General features: G+C 45.0%; 1 protein-coding gene across 3 annotated transcripts; it reads right to left on the bottom strand.

The window, feature by feature from the left end:
- Positions 1 to 1,669: 1,669 nt before the first annotated feature.
- Positions 1,670 to 8,148, bottom strand: mycbp (MYC binding protein). 3 transcript variants are annotated; one of them, XM_078421431.1, is made up of 5 exons: positions 8,095 to 8,148; positions 7,011 to 7,083; positions 5,469 to 5,517; positions 4,358 to 4,487; positions 1,670 to 2,548 (listed from the first exon to the last, which is right to left on the bottom strand). In XM_078421431.1, exons 1-5 carry the CDS (start codon positions 8,107 to 8,109, stop codon positions 2,504 to 2,506), a joined length of 312 nt encoding a protein of 103 aa, XP_078277557.1. In that variant the 5' UTR covers positions 8,110 to 8,148; the 3' UTR covers positions 1,670 to 2,503. The 3 variants fall into 3 exon arrangements, with proteins under 3 accessions (XP_078277557.1, XP_078277556.1, XP_078277558.1); XM_078421430.1 differs by having other exon boundaries at positions 8,038 to 8,111; XM_078421432.1 differs by lacking the exon at positions 5,469 to 5,517 and having other exon boundaries at positions 4,358 to 4,467; positions 8,038 to 8,111.
- Positions 8,149 to 16,455: the final 8,307 nt, after the last annotated feature.

Here is a 16,455-nt window from a genome sequence, read left to right as displayed (position 1 = left end):
GTTCTAACCCTGGCATTGCTTTGATAGCAAGTTCCACTCCTCCAGAAATGCTTTGAGAGTTGGTTTAACCAACCGCTCGGCCGCGGGACTTTACATCGCTGGTGCGGCTCGGCCGCGGGGCCTTCCATCGCCCGGCGCGGCTCGGCCGCGGGACTTAGCTGCGCACGGTACGGCCGCGGGACTTAGCTGCGCACGGTACGGCCGCGGGGCCTTCCATCGCCCGGCTCGGCCGCGGGATGTTTCAGCGCCCGGTGCGGCTCGGCCGCGGGGACTTGGGCGTGGGGAAGAGAGCGGAAGTTTTGTTGCCTCCATCACAGTGAGGGGGTGTTTGGAGTCACTGTGATGGATGTTTGTGTTGGGGTTATGTGTCTTGTGTTTCTTTTTTTTGTGTGACTGCTGGTAACGTAATTTCGTTCGGTACCTCGGTACCGAATGACAAATAAAGGCTCTGTATTCTGTATTCTGTAACACACCCCGAGAACATTGGTTGAATCTAACATGTTGAGACTTGGTTAAACTGCTCCCCCAGGATGATCTCTGAAGAACATGGAAAGATGATGTTTCAAGTCAGGACCCTTCTTCAGACAATTTTAAATCACCTATCCATGTTCTCCAGAGATGCTGCCTGCCCCGCTGAGCTATTCCAGCACTTTGTTTCTTTTTCCACAATAGATCTGTTGGAAATTAAAGCCAATTAATGCTCTGTCAATGGATTCCAGTTCTGGGGCTACAGTTGGAATGAAACAACAAGTACTTTTCAGAACGTTTAGCGCCTTCTGTTTTTGATTAAATGTTCAACAAAAACCTGGATGGTCAATTTGGCCCATTTTCATTGTTGATAAAAAAGATATAAAGATATGCACCACTGAATTAGATAATTGAGTTGTTCAGTGATTTCTCAGTTCATTTGGAGCTCACTGCAGAGACTCAAAGAAGCTAATTCAGGAAGAGGTGCTCTCTCTCTATTTGTAATTTAAAGAACACACTGTGGATGAAATGTGTACCAACTGCAGACACTCCTGAAAGAGCCATGAATTTAAAATTGTCACCAGAATTTTCTGAATATGTATGGCAAATGTGAATGGGCGTCATACTGGTTTGCAATTCAATAATAAGCATATTTTGGATTTTGCACAGATTATCACTCAAGTGCTATCGTGTTATCTTTTGTTGTCGTATCAAGGCAACGGATCCAACAGTAGCCTGCTCTAAGGGTACTCATACCAACTTCTCAAGGGCAGTTAATGATAGATAATGATTGCTTGTCTTAACAGCAATACTCAAATCTGAAAGAATAAAAGACACAGAAGCAAAAAAAAGTACCTTGGAGAGTCAAAAGACACCAGGGAGGAGAGAGAGAAAATAATAATGCTGGACAGAGTAAAGTTAGAAATACACTTCAAATCAACAAATAGTTCAGTTGCATAATAATCGTTTAAAAAAATCAAATAACACCACCCAATAGACTGGCGAGAGACAATAAAACGAGAAAAGATTGAATTACATAGTTGGACAAAATTCCAACTGAAGTAGTGGAACCACCGCACAGAAATAATGGTCTCATTTTGTGCTGAAATTTTCAATAGCCACTGTAAATATTACACCTGCCATCTTGGAACAAGAATCTACTTTTGGTCACTCTGTACATTTTGGAATTAACAGAACAATATTGTGCAAACAAGATTTATTAAGTAAATATCAAAAGGAAAAATTGGACTCCTGTACAACTAGAAATAGTGGAAGATTTGTAAAATCAGCCAACAAGTTCTGTTTTCTTTCACACAACTGATATGGTTCTTCATAAGCCACTCCTGACTCACTGCTGCTTTGTAGCCATCACCTTCAGCTAGGCCACTGGAGAACATGAAATCTTCAACATGCATACTCATATTCAGATTTGACTACTATCAAGCCTTGGATAATGGTGATACTTGTTCATTTTGGCTTCTGAACAGAATGTTTGGCCAAACATTATTTGAAGTCATTAGCATCTTGCTTTTACCTAATCCCATTCCCACTCTAACAGGAAACAAAACACAAATAGTACATCTTAGCCTGCTTATTACAGCTTTCCCCCAGACTGCAAAAATAGTGTTCAACAAACTTGCATGCTTACTCAAAACAATAGTTGTATGTAATGTTTCCCTGGTGACAAAATGACAATCTAAAATTTAAAACAGTTCTGTAAATGGTCAATTTTGCAATTCATCTTGCATTTAATGGCCATTTCTCAATCAAACTTCCTGGGCAGGGTTTAATGGTGAATTAAGTTAAATATAATTTATTTGGCCCACCACAGAGTTTGGACCAAAATTCTGTTCAAAGAAGCCAACAGGATCATCACTGAATATGGTCAGGTAAAAGTGGTGATACAGTGGGTGCGTGTAACCTGAAAGACTGGCTGCCATCCACAGTATACATCAATTCTTCAAGTTCAATACAATTTGTCAGGTGGTCTCTCAGATTCCTTTCTTCCATTCTTCTGACAGTGCAGATAGACGATTTATTCAGGTTGCCCTTCCTCTTTGGGGGGTTCAAACTGTGCAAGCTAAGGAAAACAGATTTAAACACTTTAGGGCATTAGTGCATATTCCACAGCCGATTTCTGCATCAGGACCATGTAATCAAATTAGCTGTGAAAAACCTGGAAACAGCGCAATGCTCTTGGTAAAACAGATTTATAATCAAATGTCTTATCAAAGACATGGAATGCATTAATTGCAAATGGAAATTAACATTATAAATACAAATTTCACAGTAACTTGACGTTTAATAGCTTTTTCACCGGATGGTGCCAGCAAGTGGCGGCCTCGCCACAGTCTGTCTGTCCTTTCTTCTGTTTTTGTTATTTTAGGTATGTGTTAAAGAGTATGTTTTAGTGTTCCTTGGTTTGTTTTATGTGGGGGGGTGGGGGAAACTTTTTTCAATCTCTAACCTCGATGGAGATGTGATTTTTTTCCTGTATCGTACCTCCGTCCCCACTGCGGTCTAACATCGTGGAGTAGTGTGGTCTTTCCTGGATACCGACCCTGCGCTTCAACCGTGGGCGTGGCGCAGACTTCATCGTGGAGCTTGCGATCCCGGGATCGACTGTGGAGAGCTCCAACCGCGGACCTGTGTACTTTAACATCGTGGACACTGCGGTCCCTGGTTAGAGACCGATTCGGGAGCTCCAAGCCGTGCAGAGTTTCAACCGTCCCGACGAGGGAGTTTCGATCACTCCGACGCGAGGGCTTCGGATCGCTGGCTGCGGGAGCTTTGATGGCCTCGACTGCAGATGGTTTGACAGCCCCGATCGCGGGAGAATAAAGAGGGAGAAGATTGGACTTAATTACCTTCCATCACCGTGAGGAATGTGGGGAGCCGCTGAGGTGGATGTTTATGTTAAATTTTATTTTATGTGGCTGTGTCTTGTTGCTTTTCACTTAGTATGGTAACTCAAATTTACCTTAATTGGTACATGAGACAATAAACTGACCTTGGACCTTGAATAAAATTATTTCAAATATTTTTATAATACGCACCCAGCATCAGGAAATAGAGGAATTAAGGGAAGAGAGATAACACACTGTAAAAAATCACTAAATATAATGTCTCACTTTATTTCACATTGTTGATTTGCCTCTTAGATGACATGCAGGCATTGAACATTTGGAACTGTGTCACCCAAAGGCCACTAGTTAGGTTGGACCGACACAAAACAGGCAGTTGGGGCTTTAGCCACGTTAAGCCTTGCCAGCGACAATCTGGAACTGATCCCTTTATCCTCCCTCTCCCACAGATCATTTGAAAGGTTATATGCCTGGAGAAAGTTAGTGACGCTGGAAAGGACATTGTTAGGAAGGGATTTCGATCTCAATTTAAAATTGTATTTGTGTTCATGGTATTTGTCAACATGGATTGCAGCAGTTTAAAGTGGCAGTATGCCACTATATCAATGGCATTCAGAGATGGCACTACCATTGATCTTTCCAGCAACAGTACTTACCCAGAGAGAATTAAAATCATAATTGTATTGTGGTCACTGCTTGCATTGTTGTTTAGACATTGAATTCATTTTCTGGAATCATTGGTAAGAATGCTTAGGAAATAGGGGTTAAATTTGAAAGCAAGGGCAATAACCTCCAGATCACAGCATGAGATATTTGGATTTTAGCTAAGAAACAGACAAATTGCAAGACTAAAGATGTGGCTCAATGATCAGTATGGGAAGGGGTCTTTCTCATGTGACACTAGTACCAGTCTGACAAAGAAACAGTTGGACTTTGTCCAAGAATTAAGTAAAGCAAGTGAACATACCCTTCAGTCTCATCACATTGAATAATTTCAAAGGACTTCAGGTAAAACCTGCTATTACCTTAGCTTTTAATTCCTTATTTTCCTCGAGCAGGGCCTCGTATTTCTGCCTCAGTTCTGTCACTTCAAGTCGTAGTGTCTCCACATCTGCAGTCTCGGGACCTGTAGTTCCTAAATGCCGTTTCAAAAAACTAATAAGTTAAGGAATGGTACAAAACACCTCTTAATACAATGAAAGTGTCACACCTCCCCAGCTACATGATTTATGGAAGTGAAAGAATGATGTATGTAGTAACCTTCCGTGGTAGACTCAGTAACGATGATTGAGCTATGGCATTGCAAATTGAATATGAATATAGCATTATTTGAAAATACCTCTATATCACTATCAGTATGTTCACATTAATTAAGGGAAAAGGGAACAACTTAAGATAAATACATCAAAAAGCACAGTAGAGCAGCTGAAAATATAAAACAATGGCTACATTAAGGAAATAATTTCTGCAGTCACGATCCTGAGGAAATAACCCCTTTGTGTGTGATGGGCATTGAGGACACTGCCTTTTTAAAAGGCAATGGACAGCCAGCCAGCTACTTCCTGCAGGGAGCAGATGGAGGAAGATAGTCCTCGACAGATATGAGAAATCGCCTCTATCTGCAGACTGGAAACTTTCAACCAATCGATCGTAGAAATGCAGCTCCTCGTTGCTGATGGTAGATTGGGGAAACTATCTTTTATGCAAACATAGTAACTTTCAGCATACAGCGATTGCAATTAAGGTTTTACATTCACTCTGGGTTTCCCGGTAAACCATTTAACACAAACTGGAAATGATAAATGATAACCAATCTTCAAGAAAGTTATACACAGGTTCATTAATGTCTCTCAGGCAAGGAAGTCTGTTGCCCGTGTTCAATCTGGTCGATATTTGCATCATTCCCACATTATCTTATTCTCTCCATTATCTTTTGAGAAAACTCCTGCTACATCAAAAATGCTTCAACAAAGCAGGCCATCGTCACTTCCTCCTAAAGGATAACCAGAGATGGACAATTAACTTTAGTCTTGCAATGTCATCTACATCCAGATAATGAATCGAAGCTCTCCACAGTTGCTTTCCACTATTTAATGTCATCCAAAAAAAAGAATCTATCTCTATAATAAAGGATACTCCATTGCATTGTTGGGCTTCTCTGGCTCCTCATAGAGTGCAACCAGCACTGGAAAATAAAGCAAATTTCATTTTGAAAATTACACCCAAAGACTAAAATAACACCATCAAGAATCAATTTTTAAATAAATCACCCCATCTACTATGTACACAATCACTTGGCAGTTAAGGAATGGGCAGAACTGTCTGTGACACAGTCTGAACTTGTGAAAGACTAAGATCTAAGGTGGAGAATGTTGCACAGCAGCACCCTCCGATAACTTATTAAATTGCGTTAACAAACTCCCAGGTGCCTTTAACATCTGAAGCCTAGAAGAAGTCATGTTCCATATTTACATGATATATTACAGGGAGGCACGGTGGCGCAGCAGTAGAGTGTTGCCTTACAGCGCCAGAGATCTGGGTTCAATCCTAACTTTGGGCGCTGTCTGTACGGAGTTAGTACATTCTCCCTGTGACTTATGTGGCTTTCCTCCCACACTACAAACATGTAGAGGTTGGTAGGTTAATTGGCATAATAAAATTGTAAAACATTGTCCCTAATATGTGTAGGATCGTGTTAGTGTGCAGGGAACAATGATTGGTTCAGACTCGGTGGGCCGAAGGGCCTGTTTCCACACTATATCTCTAAACTAAACTTGTGAGAAATTGCATTTGAAGGGGCTGCCTGTTGAATCTTGGCCACATGGCAAACCTTGCTCCTGATCTTTGTGGAGCTGCAGGAATGTTGCTGGTCGCGGTAGTGGGGGATTGCGGCAATCGAGGGGCTTCCTTGTGGAATCACTTCTGGACCTGGTCAAGAATCAGTGTACTATGTTTACATATTCTGTTGTGCTGCAGCAAGTAAGAATTTCATTGTTCTATCTAGGAAATATGACAATAAAACACTCTTGACTCTCTTGACCAGGTGCAGAAGTTATCAGAGGGTGCTGCTGTGCAACATTCTCCACCTTAGATTGCCAATGAGAAAGGGAGAACTCCATTACTGATAACTACCCATGGAACCCCTTTCCAACCAGATATTAAAAGACAGGCATTAAAAGAGATTGCCTCAAAGTGTCCGACTGACAGACATGGGTGAGAAAGTTGGCTCTCCAATATTTTTGTTATATACAAAGCAACCTCTTCCTCCAACCGTTCTCAACATTCACATTTCTGTTAACCTTTTCACAAAGACATAGATTTAATTTTATATTTCTCATAAATTTATTCCCAGTATTCCCAACCCCAATTTTTCATTATTCAGTGGCACCTCCTAAGACACCTTGGGATTACTAATGAGCAGCACATGGCTAATTCAATCCTTTTTTAAACTTTTTTTTTAAACCTGGGCATAGTTGCATCTTTCTGAGCATCAATTCTATTTCTAAAGGAATGTACAGTTGTTGAGAATTATGAAAAACGAAAATTGTTTCCCAATGAACATTGGGAAATTCTTGGCAAAAGTTTAGTCCCATCTATATATAGTGTTCTGTTCCCTCTCCTACCAACATAATTTACTTTATTTGTAAATATAAGAACAGTGAAAAATGTTTTTTTTACCTTTAGTAAGTGCATCCAACACACCACCTTTTTCTAAATATCTTCGAAATTGTTCCCTTCGGGAATCCCCGGCCTAGTGATTACGACAGGATTGATATATATGACAAACACGTGCCAGTTACACAGTCATATCACTCCCTTACTCTCCAACCCTTTCCTCCACCACCTGCCAACTCCTCACCACACTCTGCCCTCACCTGCACATATCAGTCTTTACTATGGTACCTGTCTCCTTTCAACTCCTCCTTCAATATCCTGCACCCTACCTGCTATTTATCCGTGCTCCTCTTCACCTCCCGATTCCCCCTCCTCTTCTCCCCCAACCCTCTTATCCACCCCTCAATCTTCAACTCCCCTCTACCACATGTGCCCTTCAATTCAGCACCCATATCTCACTCATCCAATTGTCGCTTTGCACCCATTTACTTCACCCCTCCAACCTGTACCACGCCATCTACTCTCCCTTCCCACTACCCCTCCTCTCCCCAGTCCCTTCCCATGTCCTTCAACCCCTCCCTCCGTTCTCTACAATCGTCCCTCTCCCATTGCTTTCTCATCCCACTACTCCCCCTGTGCCCCTCCCCACCCCTCTACCTCCCTTCTTCCTCTCCCCTACATCCCTCTACCCCCTCTGTCCCTCTACCCCCTCCTCCGTCCCTCTACCCCCCTCCGTCCCTCTACCCTCCGTCCTTCCCTGTCCCTCTACCCCACCTACTCCGTCTCTCCTCACCCCGTCCTCCGTCCCTCTATGCCCCGTCGACCCCCTCTGTCCCTCCTTCCTCCTCCGTCCCTCTACCCCACCCTCCTCCGTCCCTCGCCTCCCCTCCGTCCCTCTACCCACCTCCCCGTCCCTCCTCACCCCCTCCTGCATCCCTCCACCCCCTCACCTCCCTCCTCCTCCTCCGTTCCACTACCGCTCTTCTCGCTCCTCCCTCCCACTACACCCTCCCCGTGTCCCCATCAAAACCCCCTCCAAACCGCTCCACCCCCCCACCCTAACCCAACACCGTCTCGGTTTCCGTCTTGCCCTGACTGTCTCCCTCCGCTGGCGGCCCAGTGTCCACAGACGGCGGCCTCCCCTCACCCGGTAATGCGCCATCTTCCTCCTCTGCCGGTAACGTCACCGCGCAACGACACGCATGCACGGCCCCGCGAGTCCACGTTGCCATGGCGACAGGCGCCGCGGCGCGGGTGGTGCGCATGCGCAGTCCCAGTGCCCCAACACAATCCCAGAGACCAACACAGTCCCAGTGCCCCAAGTTCTCCCAACACTGTCCCAGTGCCCCAACATAGTCCCAGTGCCCCAACACAGTCCCAGTGCCCCAACACAGTACAGCAGCAGTATCTCAGCACAGTCGCAGAAACACCACCCACGGCACATAAACAGCCCCAAGGACCAAACACAATCCCAGAAACCGCCCCACTCTCAGTACACTCTCAGTGAGTTACACAGTCCCTGGACTCTGACCCAGTCCCAGCAATGCAATAGATGGCCAACACAATTTCAGAGATCCTGCACACTCGCAATGACTGAACACAGTCCTAGTGACCCAGAGACCCAGCCCAGTTCCAGAGACCCAGCACAGTCCCAGAGACCCAGCACAGTCCCAGACCCTGTACAATTCCAGAAACTCAACATAGTCCTAGTGACCTAGCACAGCCCCAGTGACCCAGCAGTCCCATGGACCCAGTACAGTCCCATAGATCCAGCACAGTCCCATAGACCCAGTACAATCCCATAGACCCAGCACTGTCCTACAGACCCAGTACAGTTTCATAGACCCAGCACAGTCCCATAGACCCAGCATAGCCCCATGGACCCAGCCCAGTCCCGTAGACCCAGCATAGCCCCATGGACCCAGCACAGTCCCATAGACGCAGTACAGTCTCATAGACCCAGCATAGCCCCATAGACCCAGTACTGTCTCATAGACCCAGCACAGTCCCATAGACACAGCATAGCCCCATGGACCCAGCCCAGTTCCATAGACCCAGCATAGACCCAGCACAGTCCCATAGACCCAGTACAGTCCCATAGAGCCAGCACATTGCCATAGACCCAGCACAGTCCCATACACCCAGTTCAGTCCCCATGCTCCGATACAGCTTCAGAGACCCAGCACAGGCCCTTCTACATTAATTTAGGTCCTGCATCAATTTAATCAGACTGCCTGTTCGCCATAGAGGCATTTTCTCCACTTTGAATATACATAGCATCTGAGCCTCTTTGATAGAGAATTTCAAAGATTCCCTCCTCTCTTTTAGCTTAGTTTAAATGGCTGACTGCTTATTTTGGGACTCTGACGCCTGCCTCTTGACACCCCAGCCAGGTGATCATCATTCCTGCAAATACCATGTCAAACCCACTTCATACATTTCATGAGATCACCTTTCTTCTGCATTAAATGGCCAGCCCATTTAATGTTATAGACAATAGACAATAGACAATAGGTGCAGGAGTAGGCCATTCAGCCCTTCGAGCCAGCACCGCCATTCAATGCGATCATGGCTGATCACTCTCAATCAGTACCCCGTTCCTGCCTTCTCCCCATACCCGCTCACTCCGCTATCCTTAAGAGCTCTATCCAGTTCTCTCTTGAAAGCATCCAACGAACTGGCCTCCACTGCCTTCTGAGGCAGAGAATTCCACACCTTCACCACTCTCTGACTGAAAAAGTTCTTCCTCATCTCCGTTCTAAATGGCCTACCCCTTATTCTTAAACTGTGGCCCCTTGTTCTGGACTCCCCCAACATTGGGAACATGTTATCTGCCTCTAATGTGTCCAATCCCCTAATTATCTTATATGTTTCAATAAGATCCCCCCTCATCCTTCTAAATTCCAGTGTATACAAGCCCAATCGCTCCAGCCTTTCAACATACGACAATCCCGACATTCCGGGAATTAACCTAGTGAACCTACGCTGCACGCCCTCCATAGCAAGAATATCCTTCCTCAAATTTGGAGACCAAAACTGCACACAGTACTCCAGGTGCGGTCTCACCAGGGCCCGGTACAACTGTAGAAGGACCTCTTTGCTCCTATACTCAACTCCTCTTGTTACGAAGGCCAACATTCCATTGGCTTTCTTCACTGCCTGCTGTACCTGCATGCTTCCTTTCATTGACTGATGCACTAGGACACCCAGATCTCGTTGAACTCCCCCTCCTCCTAACTTGACACCATTCAGATAATAATCTGCCTTTCTATTCTTACTTCCAAAGTGAATAACCTCACACTTATCTACATTAAACTGCATCTGCCATGTATCCGCCCACTCACACAACCTGTCCAAGTCACCCTGCAGCCTTATTGCATCTTCCTCACAATTCACACTACCCCCCAACTTAGTATCATCTGCAAATTTGCTAATGGTACTTTTAATCCCTTCGTCTAAGTCATTAATGTATATCGTAAATAGCTGGGGTCCCAGCACCGAACCTTGCGGTACCCCACTGGTCACTGCCTGGCTTTCTCCATCGCTTCATGATACAAATCCCCTATTGCATATACACCAGGAACTGAACATTAAAGTTCTTACTTGCTGCATCTTTACAGACATATTAACACATTACACAACAAACAAATGTACCATATTCAATAATACAATAAATTCCTAGAATACAAGGCAATCAGACCATAGTGGTGCAAACTGACGTACAAAGTTCAATCTAATGTATTGCCTGTTCTTGAACCTGGAGGTCACGGTTCCCAGGCTCCTATAACTTCTTCCCGATGTTAGCAGCGAGATGAGAGCATGGACAGGGTGGTGTGGTTCCTTGATTGTATTAGCTGCCTTTCTGAAGCTGTGTTTCCAGTAGCTCCTTTTGATGGTGTGGAGGTCAATTGCCGTGATGGACCGGGAATTGTCCAACACTTACTGCAGCCTCTTTCGTTTCCGGGCATTGAAATTATCAAGCCAGGGGCCGTGGAAAACCAGTCAGTAAACTAATAATAATAATAATAATGCATTACATTTATATAGCGCTTTTCATACACTCAAAGACGCTTTACAGGGATTTAAAGAACATAGGGAAGTGAATAAATAGATAAATAAGTAAACGAACAGAGAAAGGAGACAGAGGGTGAGATGACCTTCAGTGGTTGAAGGCAGTACTGAACAGGTGAGACTTCAGTGATGTTTTGAATGTGGTGAGTGAGGAGGAGTCTCTGACGGTTTGGGGTAGTGAGTTCCATAGGGTGGGAGCAGCGATGGAGAAAGCCCTGTCCCCCCAGGATCTGAGTTTGGTCCGGATGGGGGGGGATAGGAGATTGGCAGCAGCAGAGCAGAGGGTGCAGGTGGGAGTGTGCCTGTGGGGGAGGTCAGTCAGGTAGGATGGGGCCAGGTTATGGAGGGCTTTGTAGGTCATGAGGAGGATTTTGTACTGGATTCTCTGGGGGATGGGGAGCCAGTGGAGTTTGTAAAGGACGGGAGTGATATGGTCACGGATCGGGGTGTGGGTGAGTAGACGTGCAGCGGAGTTTTGAATGTATTGAAGTTTACTGATGATTTTTGAGGGTGCGCCATAGAGGAGGCTGTTGCAGTAGTCCAGACGGGAGGTGATGAAGGCGTGGATGAGGGTTTCTGCAGCTGTGGAGGAGAGGGATGGACGGAGACGGGCAATGTTTTTGAGGTGGAAGAAGGCTCTCTTTGTGATGTGTTTGATGTGTTTGTCGAAGGAGAGGGTTTGATCAAAGATGATTCCAAGATTCCGGATGTGAGGGGAGGTGGATACTGGGAGACCATCAATATTGAGGATGAAGTTTTGGGTGGATTTGGTGAGCGTTTTTGGACCAATGATGATGATTTCAGATTTGTTGCAGTTGAGCTTGAGGAAATTTGATTGAAACCAAGATTTTATTTCAGTGATGCAGTTTGTCCGTGTAGAGTGTGTGGTGGTGGAGATTGACTTGGTGGAGATGAGGAGCTGGATATCATCGGCGAAGCAGTGGAAGTTGAGACCATGACGGCGGATTAATTGACCAAGGGGGAACAGGTAGAGGATGAAGAGGAGGGGGCCAAGGACTGAGCCTTGGGGGACACCTTGGGGGAGGGGAGCGGTGGGGGATTTACAGTTGTTAATGGAGATGAACTGGTGCCTGTCAGAGAGGTAAGATTTGAACCAGGATAGGGCTGTGCCGGTGATGTTAAAGGAGGTTTCAAGTCGGGTGACGAGAATGGAGTGATTTATGGTGTCAAAGGCGGCGCTGAGGTCAAGTAGGATGAGGATGTTGAGGTTGCCAGCGTCGGAGGAGAGGAAAAGGTCGTTTGTGATTTTGAGGAGCGCAGTTTCAGTACAGTGGTTGGAGCGGAATCCGGATTGGAAAGTTTCATACAGGTTATTGGTAGAGAGGTGGTATTTGAGTTGGGAAGCTACAGCACGTTCCAAAACTTTGGACAGAAAGGGTAGGTTGGAGATTGGTCTGAAGTTGTTTGGGGTGTCAGGGTTGAGACCAGGTTTTTTCAGAATGGGGGTGACAGCAGCGATTTTGAGGGATGGCGGGACGATGCCAGTGGACAGGGAGAAGTTTATTGTTGCAGTGATAAGTGGAGAGAGAGCAGGAAGGCAGGCCTTGACAAAGCTGGAGGGGATGGGGTCCAGAGAGCAGGTGGCAGTTTTTATTCCTGTGAAGAGGTCAGAGAGGTCGGTGGTGGAGACTGGGGAGAACTGAGGCAGGGGTTGACAGGATAAGGGGGGGCAGGTGGTTTGATGGGGAGCAGGTGCGGTGGTGTTTAAGGTGCTGTAGATGCTGTCTATTTTGCTTTGGAAGAATGAAAGGAAAGTGGGTCAGTATGATCTCTAACGTACACCTGGGGAAGCACTCTTTTACTCAAATCCTATTGAAGTAAAGGCCTAATTGCTTGCTGAAACTGTATGTTAAATTTCAGTGATTCACCCAGACCTCTCTGAACACCAACAGTTTTCAGTGACCTACAATTTAAAAACTAATCTGCTGTTTCCACCAAAGTGCTGACATGACATTTTCTACTTGATATGGCATCTGCCTTGTCCTCAGCCATTCACCGAAGCTTCATTATGTCCTTCTAACAACCCAGATCTATACAATCAGCCAATATAGACAGTTACAATTTGGTCCCTCATCCAGATCATTGATGGATGTGGTGAACATTTGGGGCCTCAGCAACAATCCCTGAGCCACCCCACTAGTTATAGTCTGTTAATCCAAAAAAGACCTGGCTATTTCGCTGTTTTTTTTGCCAATCCACAATCCACACTGGTGTATTACCCTAGTCCCATATACTTGAATATTATTCAATAACCTCCTCTGTGGTATCTTTCTGAAGATCATCTCAAAGTCCACTGATTTCTCCTTATCTATCCTGCCAGTTACAACCTCAAGAAATCTCTAACAGATTTTCCAAACATGCTTTTACTTTCATAGATCCATGGTGACAGTGTTCCGCCCTTTGGGGAGATAATCCACAGATTAAAGTCGCGTCTGAAAGCTGACGCCTCCAGCAGCCCTCGCTCAGTGCTGTCCTCGAGGGTCAGATTGGATTTTGTGGTCACTTCTTAGAGAGGGGATTGCTCGAACCCAAGAATATTGGATGGGTGGTCCTGTAGCATACCACTGTCATCGATTAAAAAGATAACTAGATGTGGGATAGCCTGGAAGAGTCCTACAAGCTGAAGTTTGTAAGTTTGTTTACAAGTTCCTCCTAGCTTGGAGGAGTGCTTCTCTGCCGAGAATAATCCCCATCGCTGAATGGGGAGTCAGATTACAGTCCCCCACTAGGAGTTCTGATTACACCTCAGCACACAATAGCTCAAGCAACTTGCACATTTGTTGAACCGCTGCACCCAGAGCGCAACGTTGCCGGAGCCATTTGTAGACCTTGACCAAGGACAAACGCCACCCTCCTTGACCAGGATGTTTGTCACCGTTAAGCATGGGGGTAGGTGCTGGTGTCTGGCTTTTCCACAGCCATGTTAGTTGGTGTGTTTTGTCATGCAGTGAACATAGATGCTATTGAACATTCACCATTTTTATTTTTGTTGAGAAACCAGGTAAATGCTTGAGGCCCACCTGTACAGAGGCGGGAGGTGTTTACAGAAGGAGGATCTGACTGTGAGGCCTCCACTGATTAATGGAGTTGATGAGGAAGGGAAAACAATGTTGTGTGTTTGGGGATCCAACAATGCAGCCTCAGTGGAATTAATCACCTTCTCCTTTCCAGATTATCCAGGGAAACAGATAAAACACAGAAGATAGATCCAAAATGCTGGAGTAACTCAGTAAGTCAGGCAGCATTTTGTGTCCATCTTTGGTGTAAACCAGCATTTGCAGCTCCTTCCTCCTGATATTACGCAGAACCAGGATTGGGGAAGCTTGGAGAGTCCTTGAAAAAAATAGGGCATAAGACATTGTAGAGTTGAATGCTCTGAGCATGAATGTTCCAGATAAATGTATCTTCAGAATTAGTTGAGCAGATTATTGCAAGACTGCTGTTAGTGGAAATGTGATTTCAGTATGTGATTGAATTTATTTTTTAATCAAAATATGTATAAAGCTCTGTAGTGTATATGCATGCACCTGCTATAGAGAATGAAATTGGATTGCAACCATGTCCCGTGTACTGAAATCTGGCTCTCGTGATAAGAAAATATTGAAATTTGTCTAAATCAACAACATTTGGGAGTCTTCTGACCCACGTTCAAAAGGACCTGTGCAGTTCCTGATTGGGAATTCAATATTGTTGCTGATATGTTCAGTATTTAGAGAAGGGTATTAGCCCTTAAAGGCACAATCCCCTCTCCCTAGTTCTCCCGCAGGTTTCCGTGCCATCAGTGCACAGAGGAGAGGGAGGCTGCTGGGGAGAGGGGAGTTTCACAGGGAACTCCAAGTCCTGGTGATTGAAAGAGAGGTCCTGGCTGTTGGGAGCCCAGTAGACCCACCTGAAGCATTCATTAGAAGAAGTTGCAGAGGTGATGACAATTGTCTCCTCCAGAAGCGAGAAACTCTACATCAATATCACTCGAAGTTTCATGACTTCAGTGAAATTGAGAGCTGTACATTATTTAGAGTGTTGAACGAAACCCAGACACACATCACAATGTTAATCAAAACAACCATCCCCATCCACCCTGCTATATGTGCTGAGGTTTACACGGGTGGCAATTTTTTGCCGCTCCTGATGGGAGCCCAATAATTAGTATTGAAAATGGGTATATCGGTTAACTAATGATGGAGATAACAGATAAGCCATCATGAAAAATAAATTGAAACTCTTTATGGCTATTTCCCACATTTAAAGAAATGGGTTGCTGAAAAGTCTAAGAGACTGCCTTTATAGGGTATTTAGAATTGTTTGTCTTTTAATCACAGCAGGTCAGACAGAGATTTTCAATCACCATTGTCGAATTGTGAACTTCATGGACTACATCAAAGAGAAATGTGGCCTTGGGGCAGAAGGTAGAGTAAATGTGAGGGTGCAAAATGTAACACTGGACCAGTTAAATGAGCATGAAAGTTGTAATCCATAGGCAGTGTCCTCTCTACATTTCTGTTCTGTAATGCATGTGAACATGACAGAGGATAGAAACCAAAAGCTGGAGTAACTCAGCGGGACAGGCAGTATCTAAAGTCCCATGGTCTCGACCCTGAAATGTCACCCATTCCTTCTTTCTAGACATGCTGCCTGTCCCGCTGAGTTACACGAGCTTTTTGCGTCCATCTTCAGTTTAAACCAGCATCTGCAGTTCCTTCCTGAACATGACAGAGCTTCTAATCCAACCGCCCTGACTGATGGGAACGAACTCAACCAACAAAGCGGCTGATCCACCAGTGTATCTGATCACACCATATGTCACACATAGTCCTTACTCACCCAATCCAGCAAAATGTGAAACCTTCCGATTGTGGGCCTTTACTGCACAAAAGGCAGCGGATGGAGAAGGAATTAAAATACCCTGTACCACACAGAAGAAGGAATACAGTTTAAACTGTTGAATAACAGGCTAAGATTTATGTAGTGTCTTTAATAAACTTAGGATATCCCAAAGGCTTTGCAACCAACACAAGTGTGATCTCTGTCATAATGCATGGAAGATCAATTTGTGCAATAAAAGCTCCCATGAGAGAGTTTACAGATGACATGAAAATTGGTGGTGATGTCGAAGTCGATTGTCTCAGGCTACAGCAGGTTATGTGTCAGATGAAAGGTCAGGCACATCATGCAAAGATGGGATTTAACCCCTACAAGTGCAAAGTGATGCACTTTGGGAAATCAAATAGTAAAAGATATATGCAGTAAATAGGATGATAACGGATGTTGGTGAACAGAGGGACATAAGTTCATAAATTCATGTTCTAGGAATGGAGCTAGGCCATTTGGCCCATCTACTCTGCCATTCAATCATGGCAGATCTATCTTTCCCTCTCAACCCAATTCTCCTGCCTTCTCCCCATAACCCCTGCCACTT

Source organism: Rhinoraja longicauda, chromosome 25 (assembly GCF_053455715.1).
Source record: "Rhinoraja longicauda isolate Sanriku21f chromosome 25, sRhiLon1.1, whole genome shotgun sequence".
Lineage (NCBI taxonomy): Eukaryota > Metazoa > Chordata > Chondrichthyes > Rajiformes > Arhynchobatidae > Rhinoraja > Rhinoraja longicauda.
Note: the sequence above shows the minus strand (reverse complement) of the source record. Positions and strands in the feature narration are given on the sequence as shown.